Consider the following 22,329-nt stretch of genomic DNA (forward strand, 5'->3'; position numbering starts at 1 on the left):
AAGGTGGAGAATAAGAGAAACATTTATTTACAGCATTGTCCCGATTTGAAGGACAGGTGTCTGCCAATAAAGGCAGAAACTTCTCTTTGAAATGGAGAATGTAAACCCCCTCCCTCCAAATTATTATTGTAATTTTGAAATTAAGGGGCTCTCAGGCAAAGATATGGGAATTAGGAATAACAGTTCTTTACCAGGAAAATTAAAATAGAAATGCAGTATTACACAGAACAATCCCAAACCCTGCCAGAGTCAGAATCCAAGCTGACACCCGTCAGTCAGTCAGGGTGTTGGCACAGTCCCATTCAATGGTGGCTGCATCCTCCTGCAGGGGCAGATGTGGTTCAGCTGGAGCAGTGCTCCTGGAGAAGGTGCAGTTTCCTCTGAAGCTCCAGGGATGATGTGCAAAGGTCTGGCTTTCCTCTGGAATCCAGTGGAAAGAAGGTTCCTTGGTGTCCAAAATGTCAGTTTTTATCTGGGTAGGAAAGGCTTGGCTGCTCCCCTGGCTGGAGCATCTCCCAGTGGGATGATAGAATTTTATCAGTCATGCCCTGGGACTCACTGGGCCAGCAGCAGATGATATCTCCTGGAGGGAGGATGGGCTGTGGGAAGATAAAGATGATTGCCCAGCTGGTTTAAAGATGGCCCATGAGCAGATAATGTGTGCAGGAGATCAGGGTCACTGCCCCACCCGGCTGCAGCAGGTGGGGACAGAATTCACATTTCTGGTCACATCAACCCAAGACAAGCACAAACAGGGATGTTCCATGAGCTCTCTGACAGTGATACCAAGCAATGGGCATGTGCTGCCCCTCAGGTGCTCCTGAACGTGACCTGCTGGTGTCTCACAGAATTACCCAGGGTGGAAAAGGCTCCAAGATCGAGTGGAGCTCTGGCTGATCCACAGCAGCCCCGAGTGCCTGGTGCAGGGGGAGCAGCAGCTCCTGCCTCCTCCCCAGGTGCTGTGCCAGGAGCAGCAGCAGATGGATTTGCTCCTGGAGGAGGAGCAGCTCCTCTCCCAGCCTGCGGAGGGGAAGGATGTTCATTTTATAACACGCTGGCAAGTGTTTAAAAATAAATCAGCAGAACAGCAGCCAGCATTGGCTGCAGATCAGAGCTTTGACATTGCAAGAGATAAAAGCAGATTTGGTAAAATTCTCTTCAGTCCATGCAGTGTCTGCCATGCAATAATCCCAGTCTCAAACACGAGGGAGTTTGGGGCTCCTTTGCTTTGCCTTGGCAGGAGCACACAGAGCCCTCAGGCCAAGTTCACCTCCTTCCTGAGGGTGATAAAGTCGTGCTGATTAACAGAGTCTTGTCCCAGCGTCTTGCAGTCACCTTAAATATATTCATTTATTGCTGTTGTCGTTAGTTATTTGCACCTAGGTGGTGTTCAGGAAACCCAGTCATGTATCAAGATCTCATTGAGTGCAAATGAACAATAAAATAACACGGTGCTTCACAGACCTTACAGTTAATGACTTAACTAATTACTCTAATTAATCTGTGCAAAATTGGGGAATTAGCCCTGGGACCTTTTGAAAAATTAGTAAACATATATTGTGGTTTTTTCTGTCAGATATTCTCACCCTGAAGTTTTTATCTCTGCTCTGGGTTACAGAGGAACAGCCATGCTGGGACATCAAAGCACAGCCAAAAATGTCCATTTAGCCTTAATTTATGCAGAGTATTTTCCAGTGTCCACTCCCCTCCCAGGCTTTCCTTGTGCTGGCAAAGGGGTGGGAGTTTTTGGGGTTTGGGGTGTAGCACATGGGTGTTTCACAAGCTTTAATCTGGAAATAATTGATCTTTGAGGCTGGTCTAGTTGAAATGAGCAGCACATCCCTTCCAAGCATGTATTGAAAATATGACAAATTATTTGGCCTAGAGGATATGATACTGTCCTTCTAAATGTGTCCTCCTCAGAATCTGACCTTTAGAAAGGATGTTTTGTTGTTGTTTTTTAGCAAGGTAATTTCTAATACCAGAAACTCCTGCCAGCTGCAGTTTGTAAACCTTGAGCAGCACAAGTACATTTATTACTTCTGTGCTGTATTTTTATGTGTTCTATTTGTCCTGTCCTTCCCCTTACAAAACAGAGGAAAAAAACTGGTTCCAACTGCTCCTTACCTGCCTGATACTGAAATTAGGGAAATGATGATGGACACAAGTGGGTAATGGGGATGATGTGGCACAGAAAAAAACTTTTCCTGGGAAATGAGATTCTGTAAAAGCTCCCCTCCAAAAGGCCTGACCTGCAGCAAGCTGGTCAGTTTTAGATAAAAGGGACCTGTCCTAAGGCTCACTGCAGTGAGGGCAAGCACTGCCAGGAGGTCAGACTACTCCAAAGCTGTTTTAGCACCTTGGCTTCAGGAGTTCAGTGCTAGTTTTAATCCCTAAAAGAAGGTGTGGAGAGTAAGTGCCAAAGCTACAGTGCCTTCAGCTGCTGTCCCCACCACCCAGGGCCCCCACTGTGGGTTCTGAGGCTTAGAACTTATTTTTTACCCATGCAAATGAACTAAATTGAACTGAACTAATGGCTCACTTTGAAGTTCCTGCAGTGCAGAGCAGAGCATCAGGGTCACTGTTCTTCCTGCCTTTCCTCCAGGGAAACCTCTCACAGATTTAGAAAGTGAATCTCCAAATTTCAAATTTCATAGTCCTGCAGTCTTTGTTTCAAGTCTGAATTGTGGTTGATGCTAAATCAGCCCCAATCCCTGAGCATGTTCAGGTTGGTAGTTTGGATTCTGGCATTTTGATGGAAATGTTTGTGGGGGTTTTATTGTTGGACGGTCTCTGGACAGACTCAGGAGCTCACTATTTTCTGTTCTTCAGGTTTGTAGTTTATTATAAAGGCATGGGTGTAAGAGAGAGTGTAGAGCATGGAGATTAAGAGAGTAAAAGATAAGAGCAAGGGGATGAGAGAGGTAAGAGAGAGCAAGAGCAAGAGCAAGAGAGCGATTTCCCATTTACAATACAATAATTATTCTTCTATGATGAATATTCTAATTTCCAATAACCAATCTAATACAATATACTAATTTCCTAATATTTGCATGCAACCTATAGAAACGACTAAATTACCATGTTTTAAGGCTTTCTTATCTGTAACCCTTATCTTCAGACCTTCCCTGCCAGGCTTGGGACAGGATGTCTGTTGGTTCTTTGGTATTTGTGGCATTTGGTACCATCTAAACAAAGGAAGAGGCCTCAAGCTTCACATGTATGTTTTCAGTGTCTATGTTAAAGTATGCTAACATCTCTATTTCATCTATTGTTTCAGAACTACTTGCTAGGTACTAATAAAATTTTTCTATTCCCTCCCCAACAAATGTTTCCATCAATAATTTGAAAACTGAGGACAAGTGTATCCAGAGGAATAAATCCAGAGCATCCTGGCATTCCACTTAACCATGGATACATAGAATTCAATGGTTTTGGTAGCCAGAGCTGTCTGCTGCTAGGCTGAAGTGAGAAGGGTCAGTTTTGAGGAAGAGGGGGATGAATGCTGCCATTAGATGCTGTAACAGCCAGAAACACCAATATTCCCTCTCTGAGAGGAAAGAGGCACTGGAGCAGGTCCCTGCACTGGGGGATATTCCTGACAGCCCTGACACATGTGGGGGTGAGAGGGCTCAGGCAGGAGGGGAGATCGTGGAACAGAAAGTGTAGGGGAAGGGAAGGGAAGGGAAGGGAAGGGAAGGGAAGGGAAGGGAAGGGAAGGGAAGGGAAGGGAAGGGAAGGGAAGGGAAGGGAAGGGAAGGGAAGGGAAGGGAAGGGAAGGGAAGGGAAGGGAAGGGAAGGGAAGGGAAGGGAAGGGAAGGGAAGGGAAGGGAAGGGAAGGGAAGGGAAGGGAAAAGGAAGGATAAGGAAGGAAAAGGAAGGGCTGACTGGGGCACAGGGCAGGATTTGGGGATGAGGATGGAGATGGGCTGGAAGCCACTTGCCTGTGGAGATGCAGGAGGGCTGTGAGCACAGGGTTATCACAGCAGTGACTGTGGGAAAGGGGAAGCAGGCTGTGAATTTCTGGTGTGATGGGAAGCTTTACACTGGAAAAGCAGCACTGAAGAGCAAGTGTAATCCTGCAGTCACATTCCACTGTGAAAGTGTGTACTGGAAACTCAAGATTTAAGTGCAAAAGTTGCCTTTCTTCACTTCCTGCTCAACATTTGTAATTCTCTTCAAATTAGAGATCCAAGTTGCTCTCAAGTGTTGTCCCAAGATGGGATATCCTTGGTCCCCAAACATGGAGAAGTGGATGTGATTCTTGTGGTTTTTCTCTTGACCACCATCTGAAGCAGGAGCTGGTTTGCTCAGAAGTGAACAATTTCCCAAGGACAACACAGTCTGTGCAGATTGGGGGGTGTGAAAGGCTTGGCCATGGCAAGAGGGAAGAAAAAAGTGGCAGGTCCTGGAAAGATGTTCTTGGGAAAGAGTGGGGGAAAAGAGATGATCCCCTTCAGGCCTGGAGTGAATCAGGAGAGTGTGACCCTGTCCCTTAGAGGGTGTCCCCAGCTCAGGTCTCAGCTCCTGTTGTCTGTCCAGAGCTCCCAGTGAGGTCAGATTTTCATTCTCTGCTTGGATTTGTTCTCATCCTGGGGATTTTAAGCATGACCCTCCTCTTAGGGCATCTTTTCCACAGCAGCTCCAGGGTCTGCTTGAGCAGGGAGGGGCTGGGGCTCAGGTTTGGCAGCTCCCCTCCTCCACTGAGGCTGCATTTTCCAGGGAGCAGCAGGTTCCCTGCTAAGCCTCACCTGCAGAGGCTGGAGCTGCTAAATGAGGTTGCTGACCCTGGGTTCTGTGCAACAACACTTTGTGTTCCCCTCCTAACTCCCTCAATTTGCTGAAGGGTGAGGAGGGCCAGCTTTGACAGGTGGGTGCTAATTGTGTTCCTCAGGAAGGGGGAAGAGGGAGGGGAGGTTGTAACTCAGAGCTGTTGCAAGATACTTCCCAAATTGTTTGAGCTGATCAGTTCGGGAATTGATTTAAATATGGCCTAAATTTGGATTTCTCCCTGCCTGTCTAGGACAAGGAATGGGATGGCATTTAGAGGGGTTTTTTTAACACAAAAAGAGCAGTCACTGCTTGAGCTGGGGAGCTGCAGGATTACTCATTAGAACGGTTTTTAGGAGGGAATTAATTAGTATTCGTGGGAATCTGGGGGGAAATTGGGCCTGACCTTGGCTGCCCCAGGGCAGGTCAGAGGATGGGCAGTGCTGGGGGAGGAGGGGACTGAGGGCAGCAGGGACTGAAGGTGCAGGGGACGTGGTGTGGAAGGAGACTGGGACTCAGAGGGGTGGAAATCAGCTGGAGGCAGGATGGAAGGAGATAAGAAGGAAGGAAATGTGTGTTGGAGAGCTGGGGGTGGGAAGGAGAATGGAGATGAAGACTGTGCTGGCCTGGGAAGTCGTGGTGCTGGCAAACACAGGGCAGCTCCTCCACACCACAGGGTTGGCAGAGATCACATTTGTGAATCCTCTTTGCTTTCTGGTCCCCAGGGGAAAATTGCAGTGCAAGTGTGACTGTCCTGACCCTGGTGGCACTGCCCAGGACGTGTGGGGGAGGCTGAGGGAGGCCCATGGGGACACCACACACCTGGGTGTGTGTGATCTGCCTCAGGGGCTTCTTCTCATTGAACACCTCTCTCTCAAAAAATGGCTCCAGACACTCCTCTTGGAATAAAAATGGGATCCTGTGAAGTGCTGTAGTGGCTGAGACCCTCTGGATTTCCCTGGTCCTTCCATATCAGCCATGGAGCTGATCAAAGCTCAGTGGTCAGTGCTCAGGTGTCACCTGTCACCTGCTGTGGTCACTCCACAGGGAGGAGGAAACCCCCCTGCCATGGCAGGTTCTCTAATTTCCTAAGTAATCAGGTTCTGTCTGTAAACACTAATCCTCAGCTAAGTCACCTTGGATAAGTTCTTTTCTGTGTTTGACATCCAGATAAGGAGTGAGGTGTGTTTTCTCCTGAGTTCTGTGGGAGCCCCAAGCACAATGGGACTGAGACCCTGTACTGGGTACCCTGCTGTACCAAGTGTTGTACAAAAGGATCAAGGACAGTCCCACTCCAGGTAGCTGAAACTCCCACTCCTATATTTAGCTGCCTCTCAGGAATGCTTGGAGCGTTAATTATGTTTTTAAAGCACTTGGTGCCTGTCATCAGAAGCTCTCTATAGAAACCCAGAGTTAAACAGTCACAGATCAGGGGTCTCTGAGGAGCTGTTCCCAGTGCTGAGCAGTGTAACCATCGCAGATGTGCAGGGATGGGGGGGACTGAGCTCCAGGCTCACTCCTTGAGGCAAAGCAGTTCAGCTCATGCTCTCCTTGGGCACTTGAGTGGTTTCAGCGAGCTGGGGTTGGTGGCAGAGTCCTTGAGGGCACACAGAGCTCTTCCTGCCCCACACAGAGACTGAATCACGCTGGGACAATCCCAGGTTTTTGTCCAAGAGGTGTCTGTTGTGCTCTTTCCAACAATGCATCATTACATAAAGCACCCTGGGTCCATGGCTGCTGTGTTTGTCAGGAGAATGCAGATTGTGCAGGAATAAAGGCACTGCAGTGGAGAATATTTCTCTCTGATGACCAAATTAGCTCCTTTATTTCTGGCCTTGGCTGTGTCACCCCTAAGGCCCATTGGCAGAGCACAAACAGATGGAAGGAGTCTGAAGAGCACAAGCACTCTCTGGGGTGCCCTGTGTGTCTGAGAGCACACCCCAAAACCAGCAGGAGATGGGCTTGGGCACTGAGCAAGGACAGTGTCTGAGCACAGAAGTTAAATGTACCAAGCAAACCTCTGCCAAATGGACTTTCTTGGCCTTAAAAAGGAATTAGTGAGTTCACAGCTCAGTAAAATGCAGTTAGTTGGGATGAGACTTGTACATGCTTGCTAAGGATGCTCTTGTAAACCCAGAGTTTGTCTCTCTGCAGCCATTTTCACATCATAATTACATCCTTTTTGTGGGAAAGCCAGTTTTGGGAAATGGCATCCCTTCTCTAATGTATTAATCTTTACAGATTGAGCACATTGCAGGTAGCCCAGGGAGGGATTGCTCAAGTTCCCCTTTGGAATTTGGAAGGTTCTGGGGGTCCCTGTGCAGTGTGGTGCTTCTCAGGGTACAGTCCCACAGACCCTTTTTGTCCCAGTGCCCTGGAACTCTGCTTGGGCCCCGGGTTACAAACACCACCCAGGCTTCAGGAGAGGGAAACAGGGAGCCTCTGTAGGGTTTTCTACCTGGCAGGTGTTGTGGTGACCATCTGCAGTTTCTGCCTCCCCCAGGGCTCTGTGAGGAGGTGCCCTGTGCACAGGTGTGTAACCTCCCACACACCCACAAAGCTCAGCCCAAAACCTGAGCAGCCACTTTTGTACTGGTGATGTCTGCTCTTACACTGTGGTATTTCTTCATTTCTTATCTTGCCAAATGGCAACGATTTTCCTCTTTCCAACAGGCCAATCTATACAGAGAGGAAATGTTTGCAGAAGGAAAACAGGAACATGCATTAGAGGAAACCACAAACACTAACAGCTTGCTATAGAGACATGATCTGGAAATAACAGATTCCTTGTGAAAATAAAAATGCTAAATATTATTTATAACCTTTGAATGGGGTTCAGAAACTGTTTGTTTGTGTTTTTGTGGGTTCTGTTCTTTTCTTGCTTCCATACTTGTTCCTGTGGTTCTGCTCCTCTGGCTGGGGTAATCCCATCACACTGCAGGTGCTGCTCCAGTCACAGCTTCTCTGGGACAAGATGGATTTCAGAAATCCTTATTTTCACACCTTTGCTGTGAGGTTTTGGGCTGGCACTGAAGTTAGACATCTCTGTGCCCAAGCAATAGCTCTGGTTGTGATGGAGTTGGGAATGGACTGTGTTACCCAAAGAACTGAAATTTTGCACTGGAGGATAAAAGCAGCAATGAAAGCTCAACAAAAGATTTGCCTGAGCCTGGAGTGGTGCTGGGAGTGACTACCTGGGCATGAGCAGTTTGCAGTTTGGCCTCAGAAATCACTGCCTGAGCACAAATGTGAGGGCTGATGTTTTGCTGCTGAGGATGGAAGGGTTTGGGAATTTCTTAAAATGCCTGTACTAATGACATTTCCAGACTCTTCCATCCTCAGCAGGAAAATGGTTTGGGTTGAAAAGGACATGTGAAGATCATCTTGTTCCAATGGTCACTCAGAGCCCCATCCATCCTGCCCTTGAAGACTGCCAGTAATGGGATATGTGTGATTTTTCTGAGCAAAGAGCTGCTCCTGCCATGGTCCCTGAGCAGCCTGGCACGTAGGAGTGTGTCCTGCCAGAGCAGCGTCCTGGCAGCTCAGAGAGGAGAACAAGATAAGTTCTCTCTTGCTTCAATTGCAGCCTGTCTCCTAAAAATAAAGCTGCAGGTAATTGTTTAATTCATCACCCAAATGGGCCCTTGGCTGAGCAGTGTAAATATGCAAGGTGGTTTTGCCCTTGGCCTTGCTCCCTTGAGCTGCAGTGTCCCGAGCTGTGCCACAGGCAGGGTTTGGAGCAGTGAGGGGCTGCAGCAGAGCCCTCCAAGGGCAGAGCTGGCACTGGGCTGTGTGGAGAATCCATACCCCACTGGGGATGGACCAGGGACCTTGTCTGTCCTGGAAATGGGGCTCCAAATTGATCTTTGAAGTTTCTGGGAAGTGCCAGGGCTGTAAGGCCAGCTCCTGCTGTGGGTGATGCTCTGTGCCTCAGCAGCTGTAACACAGACTGCTCTCATGGCTCTTCAGCAGGCTTCAGCTCTCAGGGAGTTCCCTCCCAGCACATGGATGGCTGGGTGTCCTGGTGTGAAGGACAGGTGTCTGCCAATAAAGGCAGAAACTTCTCTTTGAAATGGAGAATGTAAACCCCCTCCCTCCAAATTATTATTGTAATTTTGAAATTAAGGGGCTCTCAGGCAAAGATATGGGAATTAGGAATAACAGTTCTTTACCAGGAAAATTAAAATAGAAATGCAGTATTACACAGAACAATCCCAAACCCTGCCAGAGTCAGAATCCAAGCTGACACCCGTCAGTCAGTCAGGGTGTTGGCACAGTCCCATTCAATGGTGGCTGCATCCTCCTGCAGGGGCAGATGTGGTTCAGCTGGAGCAGTGCTCCTGGAGAAGGTGCAGTTTCCTCTGAAGCTCCAGGGATGATGTGCAAAGGTCTGGCTTTCCTCTGGAATCCAGTGGAAAGAAGGTCCCTTGGTGTCCCAAATGTCAGTTTTTATCTGGGTAGGAAAGGCTTGGCTGCTCCCCTGGCTGGAGCATCTCCCAGTGGGATGATGGAATTTTATCAGTCATGCCCTGGGACTCAGTGGGCCAGCAGCAGATGATATCTCCTGGAGGGAGGATGGGCTGTGGGAAGATAAAGATGATTGCCCAGCTGGTTTAAAGATGGCCCATGAGCAGATAATGTGTGCAGGAGATCAGGGGCACTGCCCCACCTGGGTTAACAGATGGGACAGAATTCACATTTCTGGCCACATCAACCCAGCACACAGGGCAAAGCCTCCAGTGTGGCTCTTTCCCAGGCTGCTGTTGGGGTGAGGAGAGGCTCATCCATCCTCCTCTCATGGAGCCCCTCTGGTCCTGCAGCCCCAGCAGGTGACTCCAGGCTGGAGCAGCCAGCCCTGCTGCCCTGGCAGGGGCAGATGGCCCAGCAGGCCTGCAGGGAGCCTGGGAGCATTTTGAGCATTTTGTCTGCACAGTGATGGTGGTGGGGATGAAGGGCCTGGAATTAAAGTGAGCCCAGGCTGCTGGTGGCAGTGTCTCACCAAGGGCTGTTTCAGCCATGCAGCTCTGGTTGTGGTGCTTTAGATGAAGCTGCTGTCCTGCTGTGCTCTGCTGGGCATCTGTTCTCTCCCTGCTTGATCTCTGGAGCTGGCTGTGCTGGGCAGCCCTGGCACAGAGCAGCTGTGGCTGCCCTGGATCCCTGGCAGTGCCCAAGGCCAGGCTGGGCAGGGCTGGGAGCAGCTGGGACAGTGGGAGGTGTTTCTGCCATGGCAGGGGTGGGGATGAGATGAACTTTAATGTCCCTTTCAACCTAATCCAGACTGCAGCTCTATGCTGGGTGCTCTTCACAGGGTCCCCTCCCCTTCTGAGGGTCTCCCTCCTGCTGCCTGGGCATGCTGGTGCTCTGTGGAGATCTGTGCCACTGGAACAGACAGGGAGCTGCTGGTGGGAAGGTTGCTCTGGACTGATCTGAGCAGCTCCTGCAGATACTTTGCTGTGTGTTGTGCCTGAATCCCAGGAATATTGGGTCCTTGAAAGCAGCCCTCAGGCAGGGCTTACCAAAGCCAGTTCTCTGGAGTTCTCTGACATCCTGAACACAAGTGTGGTGTAACTGGAGTCAGCTCTCTCACTAAATGATCTTAGTGATGGTTCTTACCCTGATTTTCCTTTTTGTTACACACTGTGATCCTATCCTTTCTGCCTCTTTTTCCTCCCTTTTCTCCAGTATTTCCAGAATGTGAGAGTCTCCTGTTAGTCAGAGGTATAAATCTGTATTTGTGTCATAACATGCAGGTGAGATTTCTGCAACAAACACTTTCCTTCACCTTTTCTGCAAATCCCCTTCATCCTTTCCTGCTCCTGGATCCCAGGCTGTTATCCAGAATTCCCAGGCTGCTGCTGGTGCTGTGGATGAGAGCAGACATGAAGGGCTGCTCCAGTGGTGTGTAACTGGTGATTTTGGGACAAACCTGAATCAGCTGCAAGGGATTGGCTTCTTGAGTGGAATTTCCCCTTCTGGGGTGGGGGTGGCTGTGCCTACAGGGAAAGGCATTGCTCTCATTGTTAAATTGCCAGGAGTGCTTCACTGTGTCCATGTGGGATCTGAGTCACCTTCAGTCTTGTCTTTTGTGTCTGAACAAGGTCTCTGTGCTGAGACTCCCCTGACAGCAGTGCCTGTTTTCCCTGCTGAGCTGCAAAGAGCTTTCTTTAGCCTATGGATTTCTGCTCTGCACCAGCTCTGCTGCCAAGTTCTGCCTTTCTCAACAAGTGATTTTATCAATGTGAGCAGAGTGGTAAATGCCACTATTTTTGGACTTGTAGGGAGGACAGAGCTCTTTCTCCAGTCCCAGGTGTTGGAACCAAATAAATCATTCCTCAAAACTAAACAACCTTGGCCTGGGGAAGGATTTCTGTTTTGTGCCAGGGGCAAATCTGGATTGGGGAATTATCATTTGGAAGCAGAACTTGGTAGTGTAATAGGCTAAATAGGCTCTGACATTGTCCTGATGACTGTGTTGTCCTTGCTCTGGGTGCTGATCCTCCCTCTGGCTCTGAAAGTCATTTCCCTCTGTTTCCATTTCTGTATTGATAAGAAAACTTCATTTTTGAATCCCTGTGTGTGTGGACATGTAAATATAGATTTGTGTTTAAACATTTCAAATGAGGCTTCAGACCTGTGCAGTGACTGTGCTCCCTTCTCCCTCCTTTCCAAGGGGTGCAGGGTGGGAATTGAGCATTGTCTGACTGTTCCCATAATGGTGTAAGCACAGCTGGGCTTAAAATATTCTTCTACAGGTCATCATCTAATCTAAGCTTAAACCAGAGAATCTCAGAGTGGTTGTGTTGGAAGGGACCTTAAAGCTCATCTCATTCCCCCCTGCCATGGCCAGGGACACCTTCCACCAGAGCAGGGGGCTCCAAGGCCCATCCAGCCTGGCATTAAAAAGGTTATATTATTAAATAGATTCAAAAATGAACTGTGCCCATCCTGGTTTTGGTCCTTGCCTGGCTGGGCTGCAAGAAAATGTGTTCAATTCCCTTACCCCCTACCTGTCACAATTATTTAAGTGAAATCTTAATGCTCTGTTGGACAAATTCATTTCAGCCAGAATTATTCACATAATTTTTCATAGGCAGGAGCTTTTTCAGAGCTGCAATATGTTGGAGTACAGGTGAAATATGCTCTATTTTCAGTTTGTATCTGCTAAAATCCCTGCTTGCCAAGCCTGGGCTCATTCATCTGCTGCTTTGTCTGAGTTCCAGTTTGTCATTCAGCCTGAAGGCAGAGGGTGGGAGTTTGTGTGACCCCCCCTTCTGAAAGTCACCATGCTCATGGTAATCTCTGCAGTGAACCAACCCTTCCTTTGCATGGTGAAGGACACCAGGCAGCTCTGTGCACTCCTGCACTGGGGGAGATGTCCTGGTATGCTAAAATCCAGCTCCTGGGGAAGGACAGTCCAGTCAAAGGACAGTCCAGCATCTGATTTGGGGGATAAACTTTTGATAAGTGGTCAGCCCTGGGAAAAATAAATTTAGCATGTACAGTGAATAGAATTGTACAGGGTTCAGGGGAATACTGTTTTTTTTCACTGGGCTGTAGTATTTAAGCTCATTTTTAAACTTTAAGCATTTTTTTCCCCCAGGAGAAAGCAAACTCTCATATTCTGATGCCTTTACAGCTACTTTTAGTTCCCCTGCAGGAGTATGAGGATGCTTTGGGGAGGCAGTAACAGCAAAGGAAGCTGACAGTGTGTTTGTGCTCCCTGCACAGCTCCCACAGCCCTGTGGCACAGAGCTCCACCTTACACAGGTGTCACCCACAGCAGGGGAATGGGAGTTATTTACCCTAATAATACCAGTCCTCAGCAAATCTGGCTAAAACTGTGTAAAAACTGCTGCAAGGGGAGAAAATCCCATGCCCCAGGTTCCACCAGGGCTGCAAAGGAAAATTCGTGCCTGTTCTTCTGCCCTCCCTTTAATAGTCTGTGTGTGCAGTGATCAGCAGGACAGCACTAAAAACTTCAGCAGTTCCCATCATTTCCAGCATTCCTGGGACATTCTGCCCTTTAGCAGTTGTGGTTTCTCACACAATGCCCTGGGATCCTCTCTGCTGTGTCCTGTCTCTGGCTCCCTGCAGGTCACACACTCCATTCACCTCCTCACTTTGGCTTTTTCCCAGGTCAGAGATTCCTTGGTGGCCTTCACCTCTCAGGCTGGCTTAGGCCAGGAGCAACATCCCTGTGAGAGTTCTTGGGGCTGAAAAATCCACTGTGCTTCACTGAGTAAGAGCTGTGCTTTGCAGAGATAGCTCCTTTAATTTCTCTTTATGGCTCCCATGTTTTCCAGCACTATTTCAGTGTTACTTATTCCCTCTGGAGAAGGGGGCTTCAGGTTCCTCTTCCCTGTTGGAATGTGACTTCCACCCTGAGCTCTGGGTATTCTGTACCTCATGCTGCAGGAGATACAGATATGGAAAAATGCAGCTAAAAATTTTGCTTTTCCAGAAATCTTTCCTGTATTAAAATCCCAAATGGTTTAGGTTGGAAGGGACTTTGAACATCATCTTATTCCACCCCTGCCATGGCAGGGACACCTCCCACTGTCCCAGCTGCTCCCAGCCCTGCCCAGCCTGGCCTTGGGCGCTGCCAGGGATCCAGGGGCAGCCACAGCTGCTCTGGGCACCCTGTGCCAGCCCTGCCCACCCTCACAGGGACAATTCCTGCCCAATATCCCATCCAGCCCTGCTCTCTGCCAGTGGCAGCCATTCCCTGTGTCCTGTCCCTCCATCCTTGTCCCCAGTCCCTCTCCAGCCCCCTGTGACCCCTTCAGGCACTGCAAGGTTGATGTTTTCCCTCTCACCCCCAGCGTTAAGCTCAGCATCCCTTTCTCAGAAATGTCTTTTCATTTCAGGGCTCTTCCTTCTTCCCCAGCTCCCCCATCACAAATTTCCTCAGCTGAGAGTTGTCTAGCAGGGTTAATGTTTTCCTTCATCCAAGCTGACATGGAGCAAAAAGATTTTCCCCCCCTCCAGCTCCCAAGGAGACTTTGGAAATGAAGGCTGCGAATCACATTTGATTGTGTTTCACTAAAGGTTTTCTCTGTCCTAGAAAACTCCTGCCTCCTCCTGAAATACACTCAGCTTAGAAAGAAACTAATATATTTACTCTAACTGTGCTCAGTCTAGGAATAATTCTGCTGTAGAGATTAAATTTTTATATCATCTTGAAGAAAACCAACTGCTGCCAGTCCCCAGGGGTCCCCTGTCTGGCTGCTCCAGCAGGAGAGGCTCAGATCTTGGCAGCTCCAAGTGGTGTTTTGCTTTTCCTTTTCCCTTCTAGTCCTGCAGTACAATAGCAATATATTCCATTTGTTCCAAAGTTCAGAATTTTTAGGAGATTCTGAAAAAAATTCCTGTTTTAGCCTTGGGTGAGTGTGGCTTTGGGATGAGTGAAGTTGTGGCTGCTCAGAGCTCTGATCTGCACCTACACCTCATCTCCATGCAGCCCATTCCCATCTCCTGAGCTTGCAGAATTCCCTAGGGGCTGAATTCCCTCCAAAGACCAGGATTTTTTGTGGGGATTAGTGCTGTTTATCCCTACAGGTAGGCTGGAGTGGGCATCAGGAGAGACTTTCTGGCAGAGGTTCAGCACTTCTGCATGGTGCCTGCAGAATGATAAAGGCTTTGCTCTGTGACTTGGAACAGTCCTGACTCTGCTTTCAGCCCTGTTTTTTAGGAAATGAGCTGATGGCACCATGCTCCTGCCATGCTGTCTTTGTGTCACTTCTGGCCCTTGCAGCCAATTCCAAGCAGGTTCCATGGAGTCTCAGAATACCCTGAGCAGCCACATGGGCTGGGCTCATGGTAATTCCTGAAGTCATAGCAAAGGTACCTCAGGTTCACAGGAAGGTGCCCAAAAATGTGGTGAATAAAAGCCAATGAATGGAGTCACTGGATGAGGATGTGCTGTCACCATTTGTTTTTAGTTTTGCTGCCCCTGAGGCACCCTTTCAGCCAGCTGGGAACAAATTCCTTCCTCTTCTCTTTGGACATGAATTAGTTTCCTTGCCAAACCTTCTTGACTCTTGCTTTGAGTGCCATGCACCAGTGGCATTGCTGAACCCTCTGAGTGCCTGGGCTGAGAGGAAATGTTGAAGCAGCCCAGAGACAGACACATCCCACTGGGAATGTTCATCTCCATGCCTCTCCCTGCTCCTGCTGCTCCCTGCATGGTGGGCTCGTGGTGATGCCCTGCCCAACACAAATGGATCCAGCTGATTGATTTCTTTGGTTAAATGAGGTTGGTTTGTCAGCATTTACCAACTCGAAGCAGTAGAAGGACAGAATCTGCAGAAATAAACTGAGTGAGCAGAGGGAAATGTGTGCTGGGACCTGTCCCCCTCGGTGCCTGGGGGTGTTTTGAGCACTCAGGGAGATTCCTCACCTCGAATTCCAGGTCCTTCACTGAGCTGAAGGGAGCACAATTCCCTCACCTGAGCCAGAGATAAGAACCTCTGGAGACTGGCTGGGATCTTGAGGGGGATGTGTTTGCCTTAGAGGGATCATCCTTCCCTGCTGGCTTCAAGTGTGCAGCTCTGGGACAGGCACTGCCTTGGTGTCTGAGTTAATTATCTGTTAACAGCTGTTGGTAATAACCAACTTGTGATTTTAAAACCTGCTTCTACCAGAGCCAGGTGCTGGGATGTCCATGGTTCCCACATCCCACCTCCATCCATGGAGCCTCTGCCCCCTCAGAAGTCCCCACTTCCTCCATACAGGGGAAGCAAAAGCACTGGGGCAGGGAGAAATGTGTTCAAATGAATCAAGAACAACAAAATGAACCTCTGAAAGCAAACTGGGAGATGCTGAGGCTTCCCAGAGTGGAACCACTTGGGGTTGGGAAATTCACAGAGTGACCTGCTGAGCCACAAAGTGCCACCTTTGCCCTGGCTGGGAAAGGCACCTGCATGTGTGAGCCCAGCCTGGGATCCTGGCAGCTGCTTTGTTGGTTTGTCCTCAGAAAAAATCTAATCAAGCCCAGTGTGGTCAGAGGGGCTCTGATGGAGCAGGGAAGGGTGTTGAAAGCTTCCTTGTCAGAAGGAACACCAACAACCACAGTAGTAATAATAATAGTAGTAATAATAATAATAATAATAATTCTTCAAACTGTGCTTCCAACTGGGATTTACATTCCCAGCTTGGGAATTCCCAGCATTTCTGCCTGGGGAGGCAGGAATGTTTTGTCCAGGACAATGGAAGTCAGTGGTAGGTTTGGGAGCTGGACCAACCCCAAGGTTATTGTCCCTTCAAAAGCTTCAGAGGTGACAAAATCTGTCCTGTTCTCAGTCAGGGAAGCAATGGGAATATACCCTGGTGTCTTGCATTATAAAAAAAACCAAACAGATAAAAACCAAACCAAAATCCATCATTATGTTTCTGACCAATTCTGCTAATGAAAAATATTCAAATTCCAGGTGTCCTGTCTAATAAATAATAATATGAACATGGACTTGGCTTCCCACAGCCACCACCAAATCATCCATGGAGCTCTTTATATGCAGCTCATTTTGAACTTTGCCTATTTCCTTCAGCTATGCAGATATAAATAAATAATTCCCCTTGATAAGGGTCTGGGAACACTGTACTTTAAAAGATAAGAAAGCTTTGAGGGGAAATTGTTTTTAAATCCCTACCATTTGTATGCTGTTCAATGTTCACACTGAGCAAAAATTCATTCAGCTGGCACTTAACCAGCCCTGTTTTATTCCTGCTCTGTGTTCAACCTATCCTTCTCCTGGGGACATCTAACCTTCCATGTAATTACCTCTCTGAAAGTGGGAGGGAGGCCTGAATAACCTCCCCACGAACTAAATAAATGCACAGATCCTGGGACAGGTTATCAGCTGCACACCAGGGGCAGGGCTGGCAGGAGCAGCGTGCCTGGGCTGTGAGCAATTGCAAGAATTGAGCCATTTATATTCCAGCTTTGGGCCAAAGAAGGAGCACATGGGATGTTTGCAGAAAACCATCCCAAAACAGCCAGGAACCCAAAACAGCCAGGAACCCAAAACAGCCAGGATCTTTGGAGTATTTTTTTTTCTTTAGGAGTTGGAAATAACAGCAATGGGTTTTACTAGGGATAGGTTTTACCAGGGATGGGTTTTACCAGGGATGGGTTTTACCAGGGTTTTACCAGTGATGGGTTTTGCCAAGGGTTTACCAGTGATGGGTTTTACCAGGGTTTTACCAGTGATGGCTTTTCCCAATAATGGGTCTTTACCAGGGATGGGTTTTCCCAATGATGAGTTTTAGCAGGGTTTTACCAATGATAGGTTTTAACAGGAATTGGTTTTACCAGGGATGGGCTTTACTAAGGATGGGTTTTCCCAGTGATGGGTTTTCCCATGGATGGTTTTTCCCAATAATGTGTTTTACCAATGATGGGTTTCACCAGGGATGGGTTTTACCAGTGATAGGTTTTAACAGGAATAGGTTTTACCATGGATGGGTTTTACCAGGATTTTACCAGGGATGGGTTTTCTCAATTATATATTTTATAATGATGGATTTACCAATGATGGATTTTCTCAGTGATGGGTTTTCCCAATGATGGGTTTTCCCAATGATGGGTTTTCCCAGGGTTTTCCCAAGGATGGGTTTTCCCAGGGATGGGTTTTCCCAATGATATATTTTACCAATGATGGATTTTACCAATGATGGTTTTTACCAGGGATGGTTTTTACCAGGGATGGGTTTTCCCAATGATGGGTTTTCCCAATGATGGGTTTTACCAGGGTTTTACCAGGGATGGGTTTTACCAATGATGGCTTTTCTTAACTATATATTTTACCAATTATGGATTTTACTAATGATGGCTTTTCCCAATGATGGGTTTTACCAGGGATGGGTTTTACCAGGATTTTACCAATGATGAGTTTTACCAGGGATGGTTTTTACCAGGGATGGGTTTTCCCAATGATGGGTTTTCTCAATTATATATTTTACCAATTATGGATTTTACCAATGATGGCTTTTCCCAGCGATGGGTTTTACCAGGCTTTTCTTAATGGTGGGTTTTCCCAATGATGGGTTTTCCCAAGGTTTTCTCAATGATGGGTTTTCCCAATGATGGGTTTTCCCAAGGTTTTCTCAATGATGGCTTTTCCCAATGATGGGTTTTACCAGGGTTTTCTCAATGATGGGTTTTCTCAATTATGGGTTTTACCAAGGTTTTCTCAATGATGGGTTTCCCAGGAATGGATTTACCACAGTGTTGTTTTTGTTTCCCCCAGGTCTGTCCAAGTCCCTTGGTCTCATTGAGGGCTATGGTGGCCGTGGCAAGGGTGGCCTCCCAGCCACCCTGTCCCCTGAGGAGGAGGAGAAAGCCAAGGGACCCCATGAGAAGTATGGCTACAACTCCTACCTCAGTGAGAAGATCTCCCTGGACCGTTCCATCCCGGATTATCGCCCAACCAAGTACGTGCCAGCCGCTCCAGGAGGGAATTTGTGTCCAGGTGTCCCCCCAGAGCCAGCATGCTGCTGGCTCTCCCAGCTGGGTTTGCTGCTGTTGGCTCTTCCCTCACTGTTCCCAGGGCCCTGCTCAGTGATGAGAAGTTGGGGTGGTTGGGCTGGAATGAGCTCATGGAATCACAGCATCATCGAGGCTGAGCCCAACCATTCCCCAGCACTGCCCAGGCCACCATGACCTGTGTCCCCACCTGCCACATCCCCAGAGCAGGGCCTGACCACCCTTCCATGAAGAAATATTTCCTAACATCTAACCTGAATCTCCCCTGACACAACTTGAAGCTGTTTCTGCTTGTCCTGGGAGGAGAAACTCGTCCCCACCCTTGTTCCAGGTAGTTGGAGAGAGTGAGAGAGTTCATCAAGATGATTTATCAGGGGAAAGAAGTGAATTTCTTCCCAGTCTGTCTCTGTTTTCCTAAAGCAGTCCATGATTTTGGGTGGAAGTGATGCCACCAGAAGCTCTGCTTTCACTGAGCTTCTGAGCTTTTGGTTTAATACCCTCTAAAAGTGTGCAGAGATTCTCCCTCCCTCCTTGTCAGCTCCTTCACATCCCTGCAGGACCTCCAGGGCCTTGGGCTGCCCTCAGGCTCCTCCCAGCACAGGAATCCTCCAGGGACACTCTGGGATCTTGGAAATCTAGGCCTGTAAAGAGAGTTTCTGCAGGTGTAATATCTTTCCTCTCCTCTTTTTGATTGAGCTTTTAAGTGGTGATGTTTACCTGCCAAGCAGCACAGGAGAACAGCCTTTAAAAGAGGTGACACATCATTTTGTTGAGAGGATGAGGAGAGACACGCTGCAGGTTTATCTTTGTGAAGGGTAATTTTAGATATGGCTGCCAGAGTGTTCTTCAAAATAGAAAAGTGTCAGTATGTCCAGGCCTGGAGTGAAATCCCTGATAAAAAACAAGCTTAGAGAGGTTTCAGTTGTGAAGGATTCGTGTCCAATGCCTGTGTCATTGGGGCAGTGACAAAGTTGTTGCCTGGCATCTGCAGTGCATTGAGAACTGCAGCAGGGATGCAGCTCATGTGTCAGGGGCTCCCTGGCAGCAGGGACAGCTCTTGTTCCTCTGTCCCACATTCTCCAGTCTGTCCAGGCTGTGGAACAGGGACAGCTCTTGTTCATTCTGTCCCACATTCTCCAGTCTGTCCAGGCTGTGGAGCAGGGACAGCTCTTGTTCCTCTGTCCCACATTCTCCAGTGTGTCCAGGCTGTGGAGCAGGGACAGCTCTTGTTCCTCTGTCCCACATTCTCCAGTGTGTCCAGGCTGTGGAGCAGGGACAGCTCTTGTTCCTCTGTCCCACATTCTCCAGTTTATCCAGGCTGTGGAGCAGGGACAGCTCTTGTTCCTCTGTCCCACATTCTCCAGTTTATCCAGGCTGTGGAGCAGGGACAGCTCTTGTTCCTTCTGTCCCACATTCTCCAGTTTATCCAGGCTGTGGAGCAGGGACAGCTCTTGTTCCTTCTGTCCCACATTCTCCAGTGTGTCCAGGCTGTGGAGCAGGGACAGCTCTTGTTCCTCTGTCCCACATTCTCCAGTTTATCCAGGCTGTGGAGCAGGGACAGCTCTTGTTCCCCCCTGTCCCACATTCTCCAGTTTATCCAGGCTATGGGAACAGGGACAGCTCTTGTTCCTCTGTCCCACATTCTCCAGTTTATCCAGGCTGTGGAGCAGGGACAGCTCTTGTTCCTTCTGTCCCACATTCTCCAGTCTGTCCAGGCTATGGGAACAGGGACAGCTCTTGCTCCTTGCCCTCTCCAGGCACTGCCTGAACTCTGAGCAGCCCCAGGGCTGTCAGCACTGAGAACAGAAATCCCTGGCTGAGTTTCCAAAGGGATGGAGGCCCAGCCTGGGTTTTGCTGCTGCAGCTCCTCCAGCCCTGCTGAACTGCAGGTACAAATTCAGAGGCACTTTGCCTCTGTGATATGCAAATCCCAGCACAATGCAGGATCCTTGGAGCGAGACCTTCTCCATCACCTACCTGAGGCTGAGCTGCTGATTTCCATTTCTCATCCACAGCTCTGACTTCCAGCAGAGCCAGCATTACTTGGCGAGAATTAATTTGGGAAGTAATGTTTCTTTTCAGATTTGGGGGGAAGAAAAGGATTAATGCTGACATTTTCAGCCTTGTGTTGTATTTTTGCTCAGTTCCACTATCCATCATTCCATGAGAGAGTGGGGGAGAGGACAGGGCACAGCACTGCATTAAAAATGCTTCACTTTGGAGATTTGGGAGAGAATCTGTGAGTACTGAGTGCAGCTGCACAACTTAGTGCCTTTTATCTACTGAAGAACTTCAGGAGTGTGTTTTGTTTATTGGGTTTTTTTTTGTTTTTGGGATCAATTGTCTTGATAATGTAAGAGAACAGTTGTTCTGATGTGTAATAGGCTGGAGTTTGCTGGAGAATTTGGAAAGTTTCACCCCTTCCTACCTCTGGCTTCGAGGCTCCCTTGCTATTTAGTGCATAAAGTTTTATGGCTGATTTTATGAAGGGTTGAACACAAACCATTTAAGTCAAGTATCCTGGTTTCTGATTAAAATAGATTCAAGTCAAGGGAAATTAGCCTAAATGGCTTTGAAATTGCAGCATTAGTGGGGAAAAACTGTTGAAAACCCTCCAGCTGATAAGCATTACAAAGCATGTAGTAGTTTTAAATATAATAGTGAAGCCTGTGTGGTTCAGCTAAAGGCTGCAGAGTGTCTGGAATGCCAATGGACTGGGACTGGTCCTGGCACAGGCTGGCACTCCCCAGCCTTCCTCTCAGTTTGCCCTGTTTTTAAGGGAACATTTATGTGGTCAAGTGTCACTGCCCTGAGTGCTGAGCAATGCTACATCAGAGCTCTGAGCCTTTTTCCTGCTCCTTTTTTGTGCCTGTGGCCAAAGGCAAGGGGAGCAAGGAGAGTTCAGGGGAAGTTTGGCACATTTTGTTTGTGTTTCTGCATCTCCAGGCTCCCTGCACCTCGTGCTCAGCATCACTGAGGGTTCAGGGACTCAGAAATCCCTGCTCAGGGAGTTCAGGTGCTGCTGGTGAGGGGAGCCAGCCCAGCTCACAGCTCAGGCCTCTCAGTCCTGCCCAGAGGTGGAGGAGGGAGGGAGTTTCCCTGGGAAGATGGTCCCAGAGATGTGAGGATGTTGTTCAGGAGAAGGTGAGGTCTTTCCCAGCACCAGGAGCTGTGGCAGAATACCTTGTTTGCCCTGATTGGGGAATTCTGGTGTCATTTTCTGGTAGTTTGGATTATCACATTTTCTTTAGTTCTGGGATTTCCTTCACCTTTCTCTTTTCCCTTTCCTCTTCCCTTATCCCTTCCCTTTCCCCCTTCCTCTTTCTTCTCTCCCCTTTTTCCCTCTCCCCTTTCCTATTCCACTTTCCTTATCTCTTCCCCTTTCTCCTTCTTCCCTTCCCTTCCCTTCCCTTCCCTTCCCTTCCCTTCCCTTCCCTTCCCTTCCCTTCCCTTCCCTTCCCTTCCCTTCCCTTCCCTTCCCTTCCCTTCCCTTCCCTTCCCTTCCCTTCCCTTCCCTTCCCCTTTCCCCTCTCCCTCTCTTCTTTCCCCTTTCCTTTTTTTCTTCCTCTTCCCTCATCCTCTTTCCTCTTCCCCTTTCCTCTTTTCCCTTTCCCCTTTCCCCATTCCTGTTCCCCATTTCCTCACACCCCATTCCCCTTTCCCCATTCCTATTCCCATTCCCCTTTCCCCTTCCCCCTTTCCCCATTCCCTATTCCTCTTCCCCCTTTCCCCATTCCCCATTCCCTTTCCCCATTCCCCATTCCTCTTCCCCCTTTCCCCATTCCCCTTTCCCCACCCCTGGGGCTGCTCACCTGGGCTGGCAGGTGCAAACTCTTCCTGCTGTTCCCCCTGGGCTCGGGGGTTGCCCTGTGCTGATTCCCAGAGAGGTGGTGCCCGTGGTGTGGGCTGAGCCTGTCACACCTGGGCCCCACTGCTGGTCCTAATCCTGACCCTCTGCTGAGCAGGAAAGGCTGTGCTGGCTGTGGGGGATTTTCCAGTGAATCAGTAACAGATCCCAGTGGGGATGGCTGGGAAGGCTCTTCCTTGGGCTAAATAAGGCAGGACTGGTGTTTTGG

At 48.6% G+C, this 22,329-nt stretch overlaps 1 protein-coding gene across 1 annotated transcript in view; it reads left to right on the top strand.

The window, feature by feature from the left end:
• Positions 1–22,329, top strand: part of GALNT17 (polypeptide N-acetylgalactosaminyltransferase 17) — a 214,121-nt gene that overhangs the window by 37,194 nt on the left and 154,598 nt on the right. Inside the window, exon 2 of the mRNA XM_056506705.1 lies at positions 18,018–18,201. Coding sequence (XP_056362680.1) covers positions 18,018–18,201 — 184 coding nt within the window. The remainder of the gene's footprint in view (positions 1–18,017; positions 18,202–22,329) is intronic.

The sequence above is a fragment of the Oenanthe melanoleuca genome, chromosome 19, assembly GCF_029582105.1.
Source record: "Oenanthe melanoleuca isolate GR-GAL-2019-014 chromosome 19, OMel1.0, whole genome shotgun sequence".
Classification (NCBI taxonomy): Eukaryota; Metazoa; Chordata; class Aves; order Passeriformes; family Muscicapidae; genus Oenanthe; species Oenanthe melanoleuca.